The sequence below is a fragment of the Taudactylus pleione genome, unplaced genomic scaffold (genome assembly GCF_031769625.1).
Source record: "Taudactylus pleione unplaced genomic scaffold, aTauple2 ptg000223l, whole genome shotgun sequence".
Lineage (NCBI taxonomy): Eukaryota > Metazoa > Chordata > Amphibia > Anura > Myobatrachidae > Taudactylus > Taudactylus pleione.
Window position 1 is genome coordinate 2666795 of NW_028284625.1, and position 16290 is coordinate 2683084.

Genomic DNA, 16290 nt, shown 5'->3' on the forward strand with positions numbered 1-16290 from the left:
AAGAAGTTGGTTTTAGTTAGGGAATAGTGTGGAAGATTATGCATGAACAACTGCACATGTTTAAAGTGTCATCACGATGGGTTCCCCACTTACTGACTCTATTTCACAAGCAAACTTGATGTGAACTTTCACAGCGGATGTTGACTCTTTTGGAGCAAGATTAAGAGAATTTCTTTGCACGTCTCATGACTTTGGTCAAATATTGGGTCTACCTTTACGTTTTGGAGACCAAAGAAAATGAGCAAGGAGTGGAACACTCCTCACCCCCCGAAAAAAGGTGCAGGAATCTGCAGGGAAAATCATGAAGAAATGTGTGACTCTACATGGTAACTATGTAGAGAAGACTTAAGTTCAACAAACCACATTTAACTTTCTATCTCATTCTTTTCATGGGTATAATTGAAACTTTATGAAACCCCCTCATGTATATATATATATATATATATATATATATTCCAGTCATACACAAAATGCACTCACCATGACTTCTCTTTTCAGGCTTTTATAATGAAAAAATAGACAAAACCTACTTAGAAGGTCAAGACATGATCAAATGGCACAAGTCGACATTTCAACCGCATAAACACGGTCTTCTTCAGGACACCACCAGTGTGACACAGGACATGTCTTGACCTTATAAGTAGGTTTTGTCTATTTTTTCATTATAAAAGCCTGAAAAGAGAAGCCCTGGTGAGTGCATTTTTTATATGACTGGAGTATTGATTGGTGCCTTATGGTACCGTTGAATGGTCACCCAGGCCGTGTTGTCTGTTGCTCTAAGTGAGTGCCAACCCCCATCTGGATATATATATATATATATATATATATATAGTCACAAAACCGACACTCACCATTTCCAGACTTGACCCAGGTGCTCGACCAAAAAAAAATAATAGAAATCACAAGCAGTTGGTGGCACTCCAGGACTTGTAAAGGACCAAAGTAATGTAGCACACTGCACAGCTTTGCAACATTTTGGTTTATTGATTGAAACAGTCATCAGGCATCATTAGTTTGGTCCTTTAAAAGTCCTGGAGTGCCACCTACTGCTTGTGATTTCTATATTTATATATATATGTATATATATATATATATATATATATATACTGTATATATATATATATATCCAGAGCTGACCGGCACTCTCCACAAATTGTATTCCATGCTCCGGTGCCCTCTGGAGAATATTCTAATACTCTACAGGTAAACAACTCAAACAAGCAGCAGCATTAAGAGACTGATAAAGGTTCAAAAATCACAAACGTGTATTATTCCATAGTGCCAACGTTTCAGGGCTCAGGACACCCTTTTGTCAAGGTGCAAACACCTTGACAAAAGGGCGTCCTGAGCCCTGAAACGTTGGTGCTATAGAATAATACACATTTCTGATTTTTTAACCTTTCTCTGTCTCCGAGTGCCGCTGCTTGTTTGTGTTATTTACACACGGCACATGTCAAGTGTCTGTTTTTTTCTTTATTGCTCATCTCACTGATGTCACATTGAGATAATACACACCTTAGTTTCTTTCTAGGTGACTAAGGTATACAATATTAGTGCAATCCAAATTCAGCCTGTTATTTTTGCGTGATGCTGGAATGAACAGACAGACAGACAAACAAAAATTCAGAATTTTTTTTTTTATCTCCATAGTTCATACACAGTCCCAAGGAGTACATTTCTGCAAAAAAATTATATGCACAGACACAACCATTACAACTTTATTATAAGCATAGATTATCAACCCACATATGACTAATACCAATAAGATCAGTCAGTTATTTCTTTATCAATATTTTGCCATTTTTATTTTTAAGAAATCAAGTGATCAAAGTGAGATATCTTCTCACACAACTTGGCTCATAGTATCTAAGCCACTGTATATAATCAATATTGCACTTTTTTCTAATATTAAAATAGAATAAAAGTTAAGTTCTATATATTATAAATTTACATTTACAGACATACATTATTGCCTAAGCAGTCTCTATACTAAAGTGTGCCCCCATAAAGAGTATCTATTTTTCTTCCTATCCAAATAATTTGTTGTTGAACAACAAATTATCTACAAAAAGACCAAGGAGTCTTTAATTATAGATTTTTAATAATATTGTGTTGGGTCCCTTGCGCACTGAACGGGGTTAGAGGTTTGAGGTTGCTTGGGTGTGCTGCTGGTTAAAAAAACAGAGGTTGCCTTTCCTCTCATATCAAATGGAGAAGAGGAAATTTGAAGAATTGCCGCGCTTACCCTTGATGTATTGTGTGCGTTTAGTGTGTAGGTTTAGCGCTGTTTCTATGGAAATAATCAATGATATACATATAAAGAAGAGGATCTGAGTGTGCAACAAAGAAGAGGATATGGTGGTATTTAAAATATTTTACTATGTTGTCATAAATAAACAATACAAAAAATTAATATATTAATGAAACAGATCAAGGATTTAGATAATCATGAATATCCCCTACTGCATCATAAAACAATATGGAACATAATATAATATAAACAATATGGACAATATAATCAATATAAATGTCGGCAATGGATACAGTTGGTGGCCACTATCCCTCGGTTGGTCCTTGGACGGTTGGACCAACTTGGTCAGGTGACTGAAAATATCTTAGCGTCCTTTCGTTACTTCAAGGTGTCCGTAAGAACAAATAATAGTAGTGGTAGTGTTGATGTTATTGCAAAAGTCTATTGGTATGTACTAGTTGCAGCGGCGTCCCGCTGATAGTAATAAGCAGTTAGTCCATGTGACAATCAGTGTGGTGCAGGTACAGATATCATGCTGGTGGGTGTATGTGGACTGGCGGTCACTGTCTGGGGAGGGGAAGTCATCGGTAAACCTACGCACTAAACGCACACAATTCATCAAGGGTGAGAGCAGTAATTCTTCTTTAATTATAGATTGACCGACAATTCCGATTTTTTTACATGATACTCAATCTGCACAAGAATGTCCAAAATTCACCCGGGCGGCCTATAACAGCTGCGAGAAATTTCTTACATTATTTTGTGGCACAATTACTGGACTATTATTTACTGCCTGAAGTGCAGTCTTTAACTACATTCTTAAAGGACACCACCAATTTCTTTGTGAAATTAGATTCATTATCTCCTTTACCTCAAAATGCTATTATGTGTACCATATATGTCATAATCTTGTACACTAGCATTCCGCACTCAAGAGGATCGGAAGCTAAATGCAGAAATCTGGTTAACAACAATGTATATAAGGGTCCAGACTGTGATCATTTCATTTTGAGGAAAGGCACTGGGCGGGTTATATTTAAGTACAGGAGTGCCGGACTTTGTTCATATATATACCTACCAGCTTAATATACTCTGCTTAATATACATTTCAATAAATTGTATATTAGAGACCTAGGATACCTTCTATTTAATTTCTAAGTGTTACAATAAAAAACCTTTCTCCTGTGGATTATTTCCGCAAACCCCATTCTTTTGTACATCTTGCAGTAGTTGCCATCTGACCAAGCCTCGTCCTAGATTTGTTTCATGTCCAAAATAGCTTAATTGAAATCTCTGTATAGCAACTGCTGTGCTTGCACTGCATGACTTAAAAAGTGAGGTTTTCAAATAAAACGAAAACTTAATTCAAGTAGAAAAAAAAATCAGCCCTTCATAATTGAATTTTGCAGCATGTATTATATAATAGTCTTTGTTATAACATTTCAAACCTTTTTTATCTTAACTTTGGGCCCAAGGGGAGTAGAAATTGTATCAAATAATGGTAATAAAACTATGGCATATAGAAGGAAATGATAACAAGCTTGCATAGACATTGTTGAAGAAATTGATCTCACTCATTTAATGTTATGTATAACAATGCACTAGATAATGAAGCTGTGCAGCAGTGTAATCATTTGGTAGTTACAAGTGATAACTTCTTGTGATGTTTCTGAATTGTTCAGTTATTCATTTCAGATTGTAGGTGAATTAGTAATGGGACTGAAATAAAGAGGACAAACTTAGTCTGAAATAAAAATGGGTATTATTATTTTAACCACAATATACACAGCACTGTGCATTTTTGTAATCTGTTAACTACCTACTATGTCTCTTTTTTAAAGTCAATATGCCACGTATCACATTACACTGTGTGTTTTAAAATATTGCATAATTGTTATTTTAATATTATTTTTAACTTGTATGTTAAATTGAAATACTGTATTCCACGTCAGGGCAACACATAAGCAATATATAGGAATAGAACCTCTCGATGCGCAAAATGCAGGTAGCCAGTTTTGGTCGCATCTCTATTAAGTGAGAACAAAAGACCGTAATATTATCCTAATTGAACAACCCACATTATAGTATCACTTGGGATTCAGAGAGAAAATTGCTGTTAATTGGATCTGATTTTTTGTTTTTCAAGTATGTTTATGTAAAAATACAGTTCACCCAACATTGACAGTAAAGCAAAGTTATGTTTAATGAAGACATAATAATTGTTTTTTAGTAGTTCAATGGGCAGTGTCCACTTTCCAACCAAAACATAACATAATGCAATATGTGAAACCTTAGGTTTATGTATATGAGTTAGGTGACGTGGTTCACAAAACACTAACACATATTGTTATTTTTATTATGCAGTTTTTAATTTCTTGAGCATCGTATGGATGGGTAAATGCTCACTTACTTTGCTCTTAATAGGTCTTGATCTTTAAGGGCTGAGCCCTGTAAATAGATAACCCTTTGAGACCACATAGGAATTTGAAGAACACGTCTAACTTGAACGTCCATCTCCGTGGGACAAAGAATCACAACATAATAATCCTGGTACACACAGAAAATGAAGATTATTTATAGATACATTTACACTCCCATATTTTTCACCTGGTAACTTATTAGGATATACTATATACTGGGATATATTTGTAAATTCTGCTACTTAAGCAGACATCTCTTTAGAAAATAGTAATAGATTTAGAAGTATATTATTTTGTATATGTTTACAATTTATTTATACTGTACTACTTCTATCTCACACATAATTTGTACCTAAAATCTCAGATGATCTTATTAGTTTTTAAGATGTGTTTGCCTAGGGTCTGAGCATTTTTGTATTCAGGCATCATTTGTATGTATACTTTTTATTAAGACTGGAAAATTATTTGGATCTATATTATAAAATAATCACCAGCCAGATCAAATAAACCATCTTTGAGTATAACTAGTATTTAAATCTACCTTTTTATTTCAGAGCTAATGCACAGCTACACATCTGATCGGGTTCAAATTCTTTGAGGAAACTGAATGTGAGCAGCAATAAGGATTTGTTCATTTATAGTCAAAGTCACTATTAGAGAAAAAACAAATTCCATTTTATTTTTTAAATTTTTAATGTAAAAAAATCTGCATACTCAAATGAAACTTGTTTCTTACACAAATACATTATTTATTTTCAGATCATATAATTTTCCTCAACATACTGTAGGAAATCAGATCATCTAAATGTTTATGTCATCATATGAGTGTGCTGGTCATGTGTGCTGATCACGCATGAGGAAGTACCCTATCCACTTACATGATTATTTTACTGTGGACAGGACTGCATGTCACAGGGGCAGTGTCATGAGGTTATGGAGGCATGGAATAATCCACAGACAGTGTCAAACACTGACAAAAACTAATTTAAGTGAAAACACAGCTATCTATTAACATCTATTCAAATTAAAATAGTACATGTTTAGAAGTCTAAGATAACACTTTTCTGCTAATTTGTGAATATCCCCTAAAAAGTCTATCTTCAGAGAATATCATGCAATTTATTTTGATAAAAAAAACCCTAAGTGTCTTATAAAGCTCATAGAGACCATTTGTAAAACATGAGCAGGAGGTAAATATAATGCGGCATTATGATAGTCATAGACATGTAAATAAAAGCATCATCATCACTTCATAGTTACTTTTTACAGATTTACCTGAAGCCTAGGATGTGCATAAAATTCATTCAAGAAATCCATGAGTAAATCAATCTTCAAAGAGCTGACACATAAGACTACATGTTTTTCTGTCTGTGCTCGGTGACGACTGTAGTTCCCTCCTGACTTTTGCCGTTCCATCCATAGATAGGCCAATTGCTCGAACTAAGAGACATACAGTGTAAGAGAACAAGATGTAGAACAGAGATCATTGATATTTGAGGTACTGCTTAAAAAATGTGTAATAGTCTAGGGACACTGGACTAATCAAAGGATTCTTTGTTCATATATGGTATTTAGAAAACTTGTATTTACTCTAAAAGCAGAGATACATACAAGTGACAACAGGCTTTTAAAGGAGCACTATAATCAAACATTTTTGTATAACTTGATTTATAAGTCAAATCACAATATTTATTTGTATTGGTTTAAATATGTGCTTATGATCTACTATTGGCTAAGGTAGCATAGTGGTTTATTATCTTCTTCAGATGTGACTGTTGTTGTCATTATTGACAAAGTTAAAATTAAAAGCTCTCTAAAAATACCATAAAAATAATGCAAGCCCAAAAAGTAAACAATTGAATGCATGTATTAAATAATTATATTATTTTGTCTTACAACACATAAAAAACAAAAAATATTGATCATTTTATTTTGCATGTGTGCAGTTTATGAACAAAAACAAACAAATCAACACAATAAAATAGTGAAAAAGTAGAAGTGATTATAAAAAAATGCACATCCTATTATAAAATAATAATACACCAAAAAAATTGCACCCTGAGACTCATACATAGTTGTAACACATCATGTGATGAATAAGCAACATTCAAGCACATTGGGCTTTATGAATGTTTGGCATGTCTAGTTATCTGTAATTAGGGTTAGTTAACTTCAGTACAATTGGAGAAATAACATATATAAAGGTTCCTGGAGAGTTCCATACAAGACTCATAGGCTTATTTAATAAAGTATTTTTCTCCTAATCCTAATCCTGAAAATGGTACTTTTGGGAGGATTGCTGCATTGTTTATTAGGACATTTTATTATGTGGGTATTGCAGCAGATTTCATAGAACTGTATTTTCTATGGCAAAAACTGTGCCCATTGCTTAGTGATGGTCATTTATACACAGTAGACAAGCCAGGTTCAAACCCAGCAATATAGTATTAGTGTAATCTAGCTTTACTCTTTACTCTTCACCAGGACAGACAATTATCCTGACAAGATCATTTTAATAAATTCCCAATACATTTTTTTATTATTTCCTCAATATGAGGCAATAGTTTACAGTGACATTTTGCTAAATAACCACCCAGTGACTAAGATAGTTTTGTTTATCTCTGGTGCTAGACTATGCCCATAAAATCATGCAAACTCTAAATAAATGACGGTCTGATTTTAGGGCAATTCTACTAATGTTTAAAAATAGGAGAACCACTAATTACTCATATCAATAATAGATATTATGAGATACAATTAATCTCATGAAAATAAGTAATTAGTGAATCTCCTATCTTTAAACATTTTTTATCAGAATTACCCTTAAATTAGATCCCTTAAATTAGTTAATTTATTTAGGGTTCATATTTTTTTGGGGGGTATATAATACATCTATCATATCATCTTTTGGGGAACCCCTAGTCCAGCACCAGATGTACACAAATCTATCATTCTGTGTACCCTGGAACTAGTTCCTATGTGCCTGAGCTGCAGAACAAATACACCATTTAAAACATTTTGAAACTTACTGTAGAGGTGCCAATCAGGAATACTACTTAGCAGCATACCCAGTTAACTACGGCAACTCATATTGCATACTTATCCATGAGATTATGTATTGTAACTAAAATTTATGGAGATATTGTTTTATAGATAATATGGTTGATGAAGAGTTGAATACAAGTCGGTCATAAATGCTCCCACATTGCATGCACAGAAATAAATGCATTTATTCACCCATATTCAGAGTTGTACAAATCTCTGTAACCTGATTGCATCTATCCATATGCTTGGTTTGATACTCATCATCACAATTCATGCTTTTTTGTGGCAGTACTATTCTTATGTGCAAAAGTTACTTCTAAAAAATTGCCCATGGTTGTATGGAAACTAAAGATGTGTGCAAACCCCTGTGTTTTGGTTTTGGTTCTAAATCATCATCATAAAATCATTGTCATGCTTTGGTGTTGGTTTTGGCAAAACCTGACTCAAATGTTTTGGTTCAGTTTCCATTTTGGTTTTGGATTTCTTTAAAAATTGATAAAAACAGCTAAAATCATGTAATTTGGACCTGTTTTTGTTCCTATAGTATTATTAACATTAATTTCCAGTAAATTTTCACAATCTCACAGCACCTGAGATCATGAGGAAGGGACTTACACACAGTCCAAAATATGCAAGATTTTGTTTTAAAATCCAAGTTCTGAACTTACGAGAAGAACTCAGTTGGGACTCAGTTCTATTTGGAACCCCAAAGTTTGGGGAAGTTCAGTTTCTAGCAAAACCAAACCACTCATCTGTAGTGGAAACAAGCAAAATTGGTTCCACAAATAGACATACTGTATCTTCAACCCTTCTTCAGCCCCAATATATGCATCATTGATAAAGTATAGAATAGGAACATACATCATAAGCAACTTGTAAAAATGGAAAAACACATTCACTATTTTATATAATAAAAGGCATACTAGGCTTCCCAATTGACTATTAACAATTTGAGTTATATAAATCAAGGACTGCAATTGCTGAGCTATATAATATGCATTGTCATCTGTTCTAGAAATTTAGAGGAAGCAGACATTGATTATGAGGGTAGTGTTTCTACGTTTACCTCACTGTGAGATAATGAAATAAAAAGCAACGTTTTTGTGATTGATTGGTGATTTCCTATGTAACAGAAATAATCCTTATACATTATGATGGGAAGTTTTAGTGGCTACTGTAAATGAATATTATAGTTGCTATGGATGTTTTTCCTCAAAGTACTGCTGATTTGTTACCTGGATTGGAAGAACTACTAATGCCACACAGATCATTATGACCACCAAGAGTTTGGATGGCCAGATTTTTGGTGTCACATCCCCAAAACCCACAGTGGAAAAAGTGACAATACAGAAGTAGAGAGAATCAAAAAGTGTCAGGTTATTTCCAGCTCTCTCCAAATGCTGAATCCCACAGATACTGAAAAAAACAACATAAAATTGAAAATGGTCAGTTCAGAAAGATGTAAAGGACAAGCTGACATTATAAAATAACATGGTATGAGGTTGTAGTCTCACACAGCAGCACATTATCTAAATTAAGAACAACAAACTATTAACCAAAAGATTGTTTTGAATAAATAGAAAAACAGAATGGAAGACTTTTTTTTTGACCTGTGTCATTTAAATAGATCTTCTAATGAACCGCAGTGTTTCTGAGCACGGGACTCTAAGGGGTAAATTTACTAAGAATGAGTCTGATCAAGATGACAATCTCTGGTGAGTTTAGGGATGTTTTTCATCTCGCAAATTTACTAAAGGCAAACTCTGGTGAGTTTGGGAGAGAGTTCTATCTTCTCACTTGTAAGAGATCGCAAACTCGAATCTTATCACCATTGGGCAAACTCAGAAGTACTTATCACCTAAAATATACAGCTTGCAAATTTACCAAGAATCGAGATGACAATATTGAGTGAGATGACAGCAAACTCGCTTAGAAATTGAAGCTTTAAACACTCACCTCCAGAGCTGCAAGTTTGCCAGAAACATACACAGATCATTGTGATTTATTTATGTTTCTGCTTGTAAATATTAAAAATATGGTTCATTTTAAAAACAATACATAGGGTCCCCCCCAAAAAAGCATAACCAGCCCCACACTGGTCAGCTAGTCCTGGTTCTTAAAATTATAGGGAACAAAATGAGTAGGGTTCCACCTTAATTTGGATACCAGCACCAGGCTGCAAATCTTTTCCTGGTTTTAAATATAGGGGGAAAGAAATTGCATAGGGGTCACACTATATTTAAAACCAGCACCGGACACAAACGGACTGGGGTGTAATGCCTCAGACAGGAGACCCTATCACCCGGGCTCCAGGGCCAAAGCATTAACACCCCAAGCCAGTCAGGCCAAGCCAGGGTTTTCAGGGGAGGTGGGGACCCCCCAAGAAGGGGTCCCCCCTCTCTTAAAACCCCAGGCTTTGTCTGAAGCCCAGGGCTCTTCACACCCCCCCGGGCTGTGGGTACGGGTGTAATAAAGTGTTAAATTGTAGTAAACTATTGTATTTTACAGTGGAACTACAGGTGCCAGCATGCCTACCCTTTGGCACTTGTGGAACTATAAGTGCCAGCAGGCGGCTGGTACCCGTTCCTCCTCTGTAAAATAAATAGTTAAATAAAGACACAAAACACACACCATATACAGTAACATTTTATTACATACACCTATTCTATTCACATATACTTACCTGCTGCCAGATGTTCATGTACCCTTGTCCCATGTAGAAATCCATTTGTATGTACCCGCAAAAAAAAGATCCTATACTCACCTCCAGTTGACAGTTGATCTGTCCTCTTCTCCATGTAGAATCACGTTTGGAGGATGTACCTGCAAAAAAGATTCAATACTCACCTCCATCTTTGCGCTGGTCTCTGGCTCCTGACAGTTCCCACTTGGGCTGGTCAGTGAGTCAGGAGCCGGAGCCAATCAGCATCCACTCTACAGTTAGCTGCTGCTGATTGACTGGCTGCTCCTAACAGTTCTCACTGATCATTCGAGTGCCCGTTAGTGGTGTATGTGGTCACACACATACACCGCTATTGGTAAGTATAAGGATCGGGGGGCAGTTTGTTTTTTTGCAAAGTCCCCCCTGGATGCTACGGAGACCAGCACAAGGATGGAGGTGAGTATCGGATCTTTTTTGCATGTACGTCCTTCAAACGTGATTCTACATGGAGAAGGGGACAGATCAACTGGCAGCAGGTAAGTATGTGTGAATGGGATAGGTAGGTATGTAATAACATTTTACTGTATACAGTGTGTGTGTGTTGTGTCTTTATTTAAAATTCTATTAACAGGAACTCTCAATTAACATTCCCTTAAATAGTGATAAAATCATTTTAACAGAATAACATTTGAATAAAAGACTAATACATTGAAAATAATTTAAAAATACTTTAGTTAAAAATTTCAGGGTTATCAATAATGTGTATGATTTACACTTTGCAATAACATAAAGAAAGAAATTAATTTTCTGATTAATAGTTTTATTGAGTATATTTGTTTTGTTATATAAGACCAATAAGCAAGCCCTTAAAGAAAACTTGCTGACAAACTTTAATGAATGTTATTCATCTTAGATTGTTCATAATCATATGTTTTAGATTCATTAGGTGAACTTTATTCTGCAAAAAGTCAAAGATTATAATTATTTTCTAATGACATGTTATATTAAAAAACATATTTATTTATTTTTTGCATTAATCCAAACAACAATGTTGTGGGCCACTGGTTTCTCATTCAGGCTTTTTAGTGAGTCATACATGGTATATTTAATGACTTAATGAGCAGTATGTATATATATATATATATATATATATATACACAGGCAGAAGGAACACAGGACCTTGTGAAATAGTCAATTAGTGGGTTTTAATATTTTATCATTTTTTAAAAAGCATTGTTGAAATATTATTATTTTAAATAAATGATGAGATGTCAAGATTGAAATTCAGTGTGCAGACTGTTTTCCAAAAGGATGCCAGAAGAGACGTTACATTGCTTCTTATGCTGATGTAACTTCTGGCAAGGCAAGAGGGACCTCTTTTGTACTTAATGCATATCACAGTAATTCACTAAATTGTTTTAACCCTTCCTCTATGATATCCACAGATCAAGTTTTCTGATTTTGTATGTGGTTATCATTATGCAATTGTTGTGATGTGCATTAGAGTCAAAGATCTCTTTTAAGTATTCACACATTTAACATATACATGTACAGTATCATTGTTGTACAATATGTCTATACAGTCTTGTGAAAAATGTATACATAAACAGTAAATTCTGGTTCATCAATACAGCTTTAATTCAAAGCATCATAATGGATAAATCAAAATGAAACTGTAATTTATTATGGTCTAGTAAAAATTACCGGCTATATGTTCTGTTGTAATTAATAATTTAATAATTCAACCTAACATAAAATCAAGTGATACCATGCAACTGAATCCAGCTTGTCTTTTATATAGATTGTATGTACATACATGTTGTTTGAACATAGATGAAATTGTCTGTTTCTTGGAATAGGTAAAGGAAGCTGCAAATCCAAGTGCTGAAGGGATTTTTAGTAAAGATGTGTGTTTCTGGATACCTAGCACACCCAAACTTAGGTAAAATGAGTGGATCAAAGTCCCAGCTCAGGTCTTCCCGACAACATCGAATTCCAAATTGAAGCAAAACATCTTCTCAGAGTATGATCTTGCGTGTTTTGGATTGTATATAAGAGTTCCTCCCTCATGATCTGGCAACATTTTATACAGTAAACTGAAGGAAGAGGGTGTGGGACTGTGGGTTGGAGCAGTGAGGAACTGTATTAATAATAGTAATAATAATAATAGTAATAACAATAAATAATAATGCGTTAGCAATTTGAAATCCATTAGGGCACCATTAGGGTGCCATTAGCAGCATGAGGTTAGGAGGAGTTAGAATTAGGTCCTAATTTAATAGATCTGGAGAGTGGAGACAGGAGTACTGCAGGTGTCCATGAAGTGTGACTGCTGTGCAAACAAACAGGTTAGCTACTGTTTGTGTTGCTCACTGCTGTTGAGATAGTGTTTAGTTCCTTAAAGTAAGCCTCAACCTTTTTTTTCTGCAAATACTTATTGTTCATCTGTCCAAAATACTGTACTCTGAGATTGCTCCACCCGAATAAGACTTCTGTGTTTTGAAATTTTTTTCCCAGTTATATACAATATAAATGGTTTATATATTTATTTATTTATTTATTATCAGTTATTTATATAGCGCACACATATTCCGCAGCGCTTTACAGAGAATATTTGGCCATTCACATCAGTCCCTGCCCCAGTGGAGCTTACAATCTATGTTCCCTATCACGTACACACACTAGGGTTAATTTGTGTTGGGAGCCAATTAACCTAGCAGTATATTTTTGGAGTGTGGGAGGAAACCCACGCAAGCACAGGGAGAATATACAAACTCCACACAGGGAGGGCCATGGTGGGAATTGAACCCATGACCTCAGTGCTGTGAGGCAGTAACGCTAACCATTACACCATCTGTGCTGCGTGCTGTTCTTTTATTTTCTAAATCAATCATTCAATCAAAGAATTAAATAATCAATCAATCAATCAATCAGTGCTGTACCTGACTTCCTTTGTTATTTACCTGACTTTTACTAAATTGTACTCCACCTCTATATAGCTGTGCTGGCCTTGTGCCTCTGATTTAGTTCTTGATTAATTAAAACATTCTAAAGCATCATATAGTTTATAGTAAACTGCCATCTTCTCTGCCACTGCCGCGACACTTTGTTTTGTAGATGTGCTATATTCTTTCATAAATTGCCATTCTATATTCCTGTTTTAAAAAAAAAACTGCAGCCTTTTCTAATCAAAGTTGCATAGTGAGTATGTTATCCTTCCAGTGTAAGTGAGGGGTGTGTGCGGTGGTGTCCCACACTTAATCTGCACCCCAAAATAATTCTCACAAAGACATATTCCTCCAAGTGTGTGCAGACAATTACCAGTGTATTTTTGTGTAAAAAACAAAGCCATTAGTGCAAAACATTTAAATAGTGTGTTATCCTACCAGTATAAGCAAGGGTGTACATTGGTCTCCCTTCCTTAATTGTTAACCCTAAACAATTCTCACAAAGACATATTCCTCTAAGTGTGTGCAAACAATAACCAGTGCTTTTGCACCCCATAAACAATATGAATAAAAATAGAGTTTGATCAAGCATGCATTATTCCTGTTCATTCATCTATAGATATATGAAAAGTAAATATATTGAGTGTCATGAAAAGGTAAAAGCATTTTAGCTGACATGACAGGAGGTCCAAGAGAAAAAAACTAAAAATATTAAAACATATACTTTATAACATACATTACTAGCTAGTTTTTAAGCTATTTGTAATAGCTTAATGTTGTGTATAAATTAATTTACAAAGCATACCAGAAGATAAATACAGAATTTAAATTGTGATATACATTAACTACTTATAAATAACATTCTGTAATGAAAATATATTTTTTATATTAAAATTCCTATGAAAGCAAATATTTTAAAATTAATATTACTTTTTAAACAAAAAATTAAAAACCCAGTAACTGTAATTTAGTTAGCTTTTTTCCTATAACTTATAATGCTTAGTGAGACTGATGCATTATCTTCAAATATGTCCTATTTTCAGACTACATGCTTTTACACACTAAAACTAATCTTATGGCGATCCTACAGTCATGATGCCAAATGCAAAAAATCCCCAGCAAATATAGTTAGAAGGTACAAAACTAAATAAAACATACATACATACATACTGTACATACTTATAGAAATAAGAGCAGATGTGAGGGTATTAAGGTACGGATTTTCCATTTAAATACACCAGGTAAACTTTATTGCATTGTGTCATTACCAACAAACTGGTGTTGTATTTCCATTTGTTTTGCTTCTATATTTGTTTTCAAAAATGTTATTGACATCTATATCTATATTTCCTATTTGCTATCATGATAACCTTCTAATGCATCATGAATCACACTGTTGATTTAAATAATAATATTTGATTGGTGGTAATAATTAAGTAGAGAAGATTTTATCTGAGAAATAGACTCTGTTCTTTTATTTTCTAAATCAATCATTCAATCAATGAATTAAATAATCAATCAATCAATCAATCAGTGCTGTACCTGACTTCCTTTGTTATTTACCTGACTTTTACTAAATTGTACTCCACCTCTATATAGCTGTGCTGGCCTTGTGCCTCTGATTTAGTTCTTGATTAATTAAAACATTCTAAAGCATCATATAGTTTATAGTAAACTGCCATCTTCTCTGCCACTGCCGCGACACTTTGTTTTGTAGATGTGCTATATTCTTACATAAATTGCCATGTTTTTGTGCCACAGTCTGTTGCTTAGTTTAACCAGTCAGCTCACTGCAGCCTTTAGCCAATATGGGTGAAAACGGAAAACAATATTTGTGAGCTGTGAGGTGGTCAAGACTGGAAATCATTGGAAATGAATGTTATTGAGGTTAATTGTTCATGATTCTAGCTGTTTTTAAAAAAAAATTAAGAAATCCAGATCTAAAACAAAAACCCAAACACTTGAGGATGGTCTTGGCAAAACCAAAGCCTTTGAGGATGATTTTTGGCAACATTTTTAGAGGGAGGGTCCCATGCTTACATCTTTTTAACTGGATTTTTTTTTTACATCATTCACTTTATTGAGATTTCTCTAAAATGGCACAGAATAAAGGAAAATAATATATACAAGAAAAAAGTGGTAAAGGAGGAGAAAAAAGTACATCAGTATGTGCAGAATAAATTATTCAATAAATACAATAAATAAAAATATTAGAATCTACATAATTGCTTTTTGAGTATCATAAACCATAAGCTTTAATGGATTTTTTAAATTGAAAAGATGGCTCTTGGTCATACCCAAAAGTGAAAAAAAACATTTCAACAAAGCAATCCAGGTTGAGCTGATGCTTTGCAGTTATTTAATAAGAAAAATAAAGCTTCTGCTTCTAGACAACAAAGTCAGAATTCTTTGTATAGAAACGACCAGTACACTGAGACTGATAAAAGAAGACATTATAGTTACATACATAGTTTCTCTAATAGTCTTCAGGACATCAAGTTTACATTTTAACAAGAATTCTAAAAGCAGTGACTTGCAATGAGAGCTATAGGTAACAGATGGAGATGGTAAAATCAAATCCTGATGACCTCTGCAACACTAAACTTTCACTGGTTGAAGAAATTATTGACATTAAAAGCTAAGTGGTCCTTGACTTGTCCTCCTGTTTCTTAGTGGTTCCAGAGTATAGACCACTATATGCTCATGGAGTATCTAACCTCTTCCTTGAAATTATCCTCCTCTGATTTCACGGCCACCTGACAAAATTGGATGAGCTTCAAAGAAATTTCAAACTATGATATACATAAGGGGTTCCCAACCACGGTCCTCAAGGCACACTAACAGTCCAGGTTTTGAGGATAGCCATACTGGAGCACAGGTGACTTAATTAGTCAGCAATGCACCATATTAATATTGTAGGATTTTCTATACATATATGATTGTGCTCTGCCTAAAATATATTTT

At 34.3% G+C, this 16290-nt stretch overlaps 1 protein-coding gene across 2 annotated transcripts in view; it reads right to left on the bottom strand.

Moving 5' to 3' along the window:
* LOC148517309 (potassium channel subfamily T member 2) overlaps positions 1-16290 on the bottom strand; it is a 1089312-nt gene that overhangs the window by 260302 nt on the left and 812720 nt on the right. For both annotated transcript variants that reach the window (XM_088478860.1, XM_088478861.1), the window contains 3 exons: positions 8952-9132; positions 5947-6111; positions 4662-4798 (listed from right to left, as the gene is read on the bottom strand). In XM_088478860.1, the coding sequence (XP_088334986.1) occupies positions 4662-4798; positions 5947-6111; positions 8952-9132 (483 nt within the window). The remainder of the gene's footprint in view (positions 1-4661; positions 4799-5946; positions 6112-8951; positions 9133-16290) is intronic.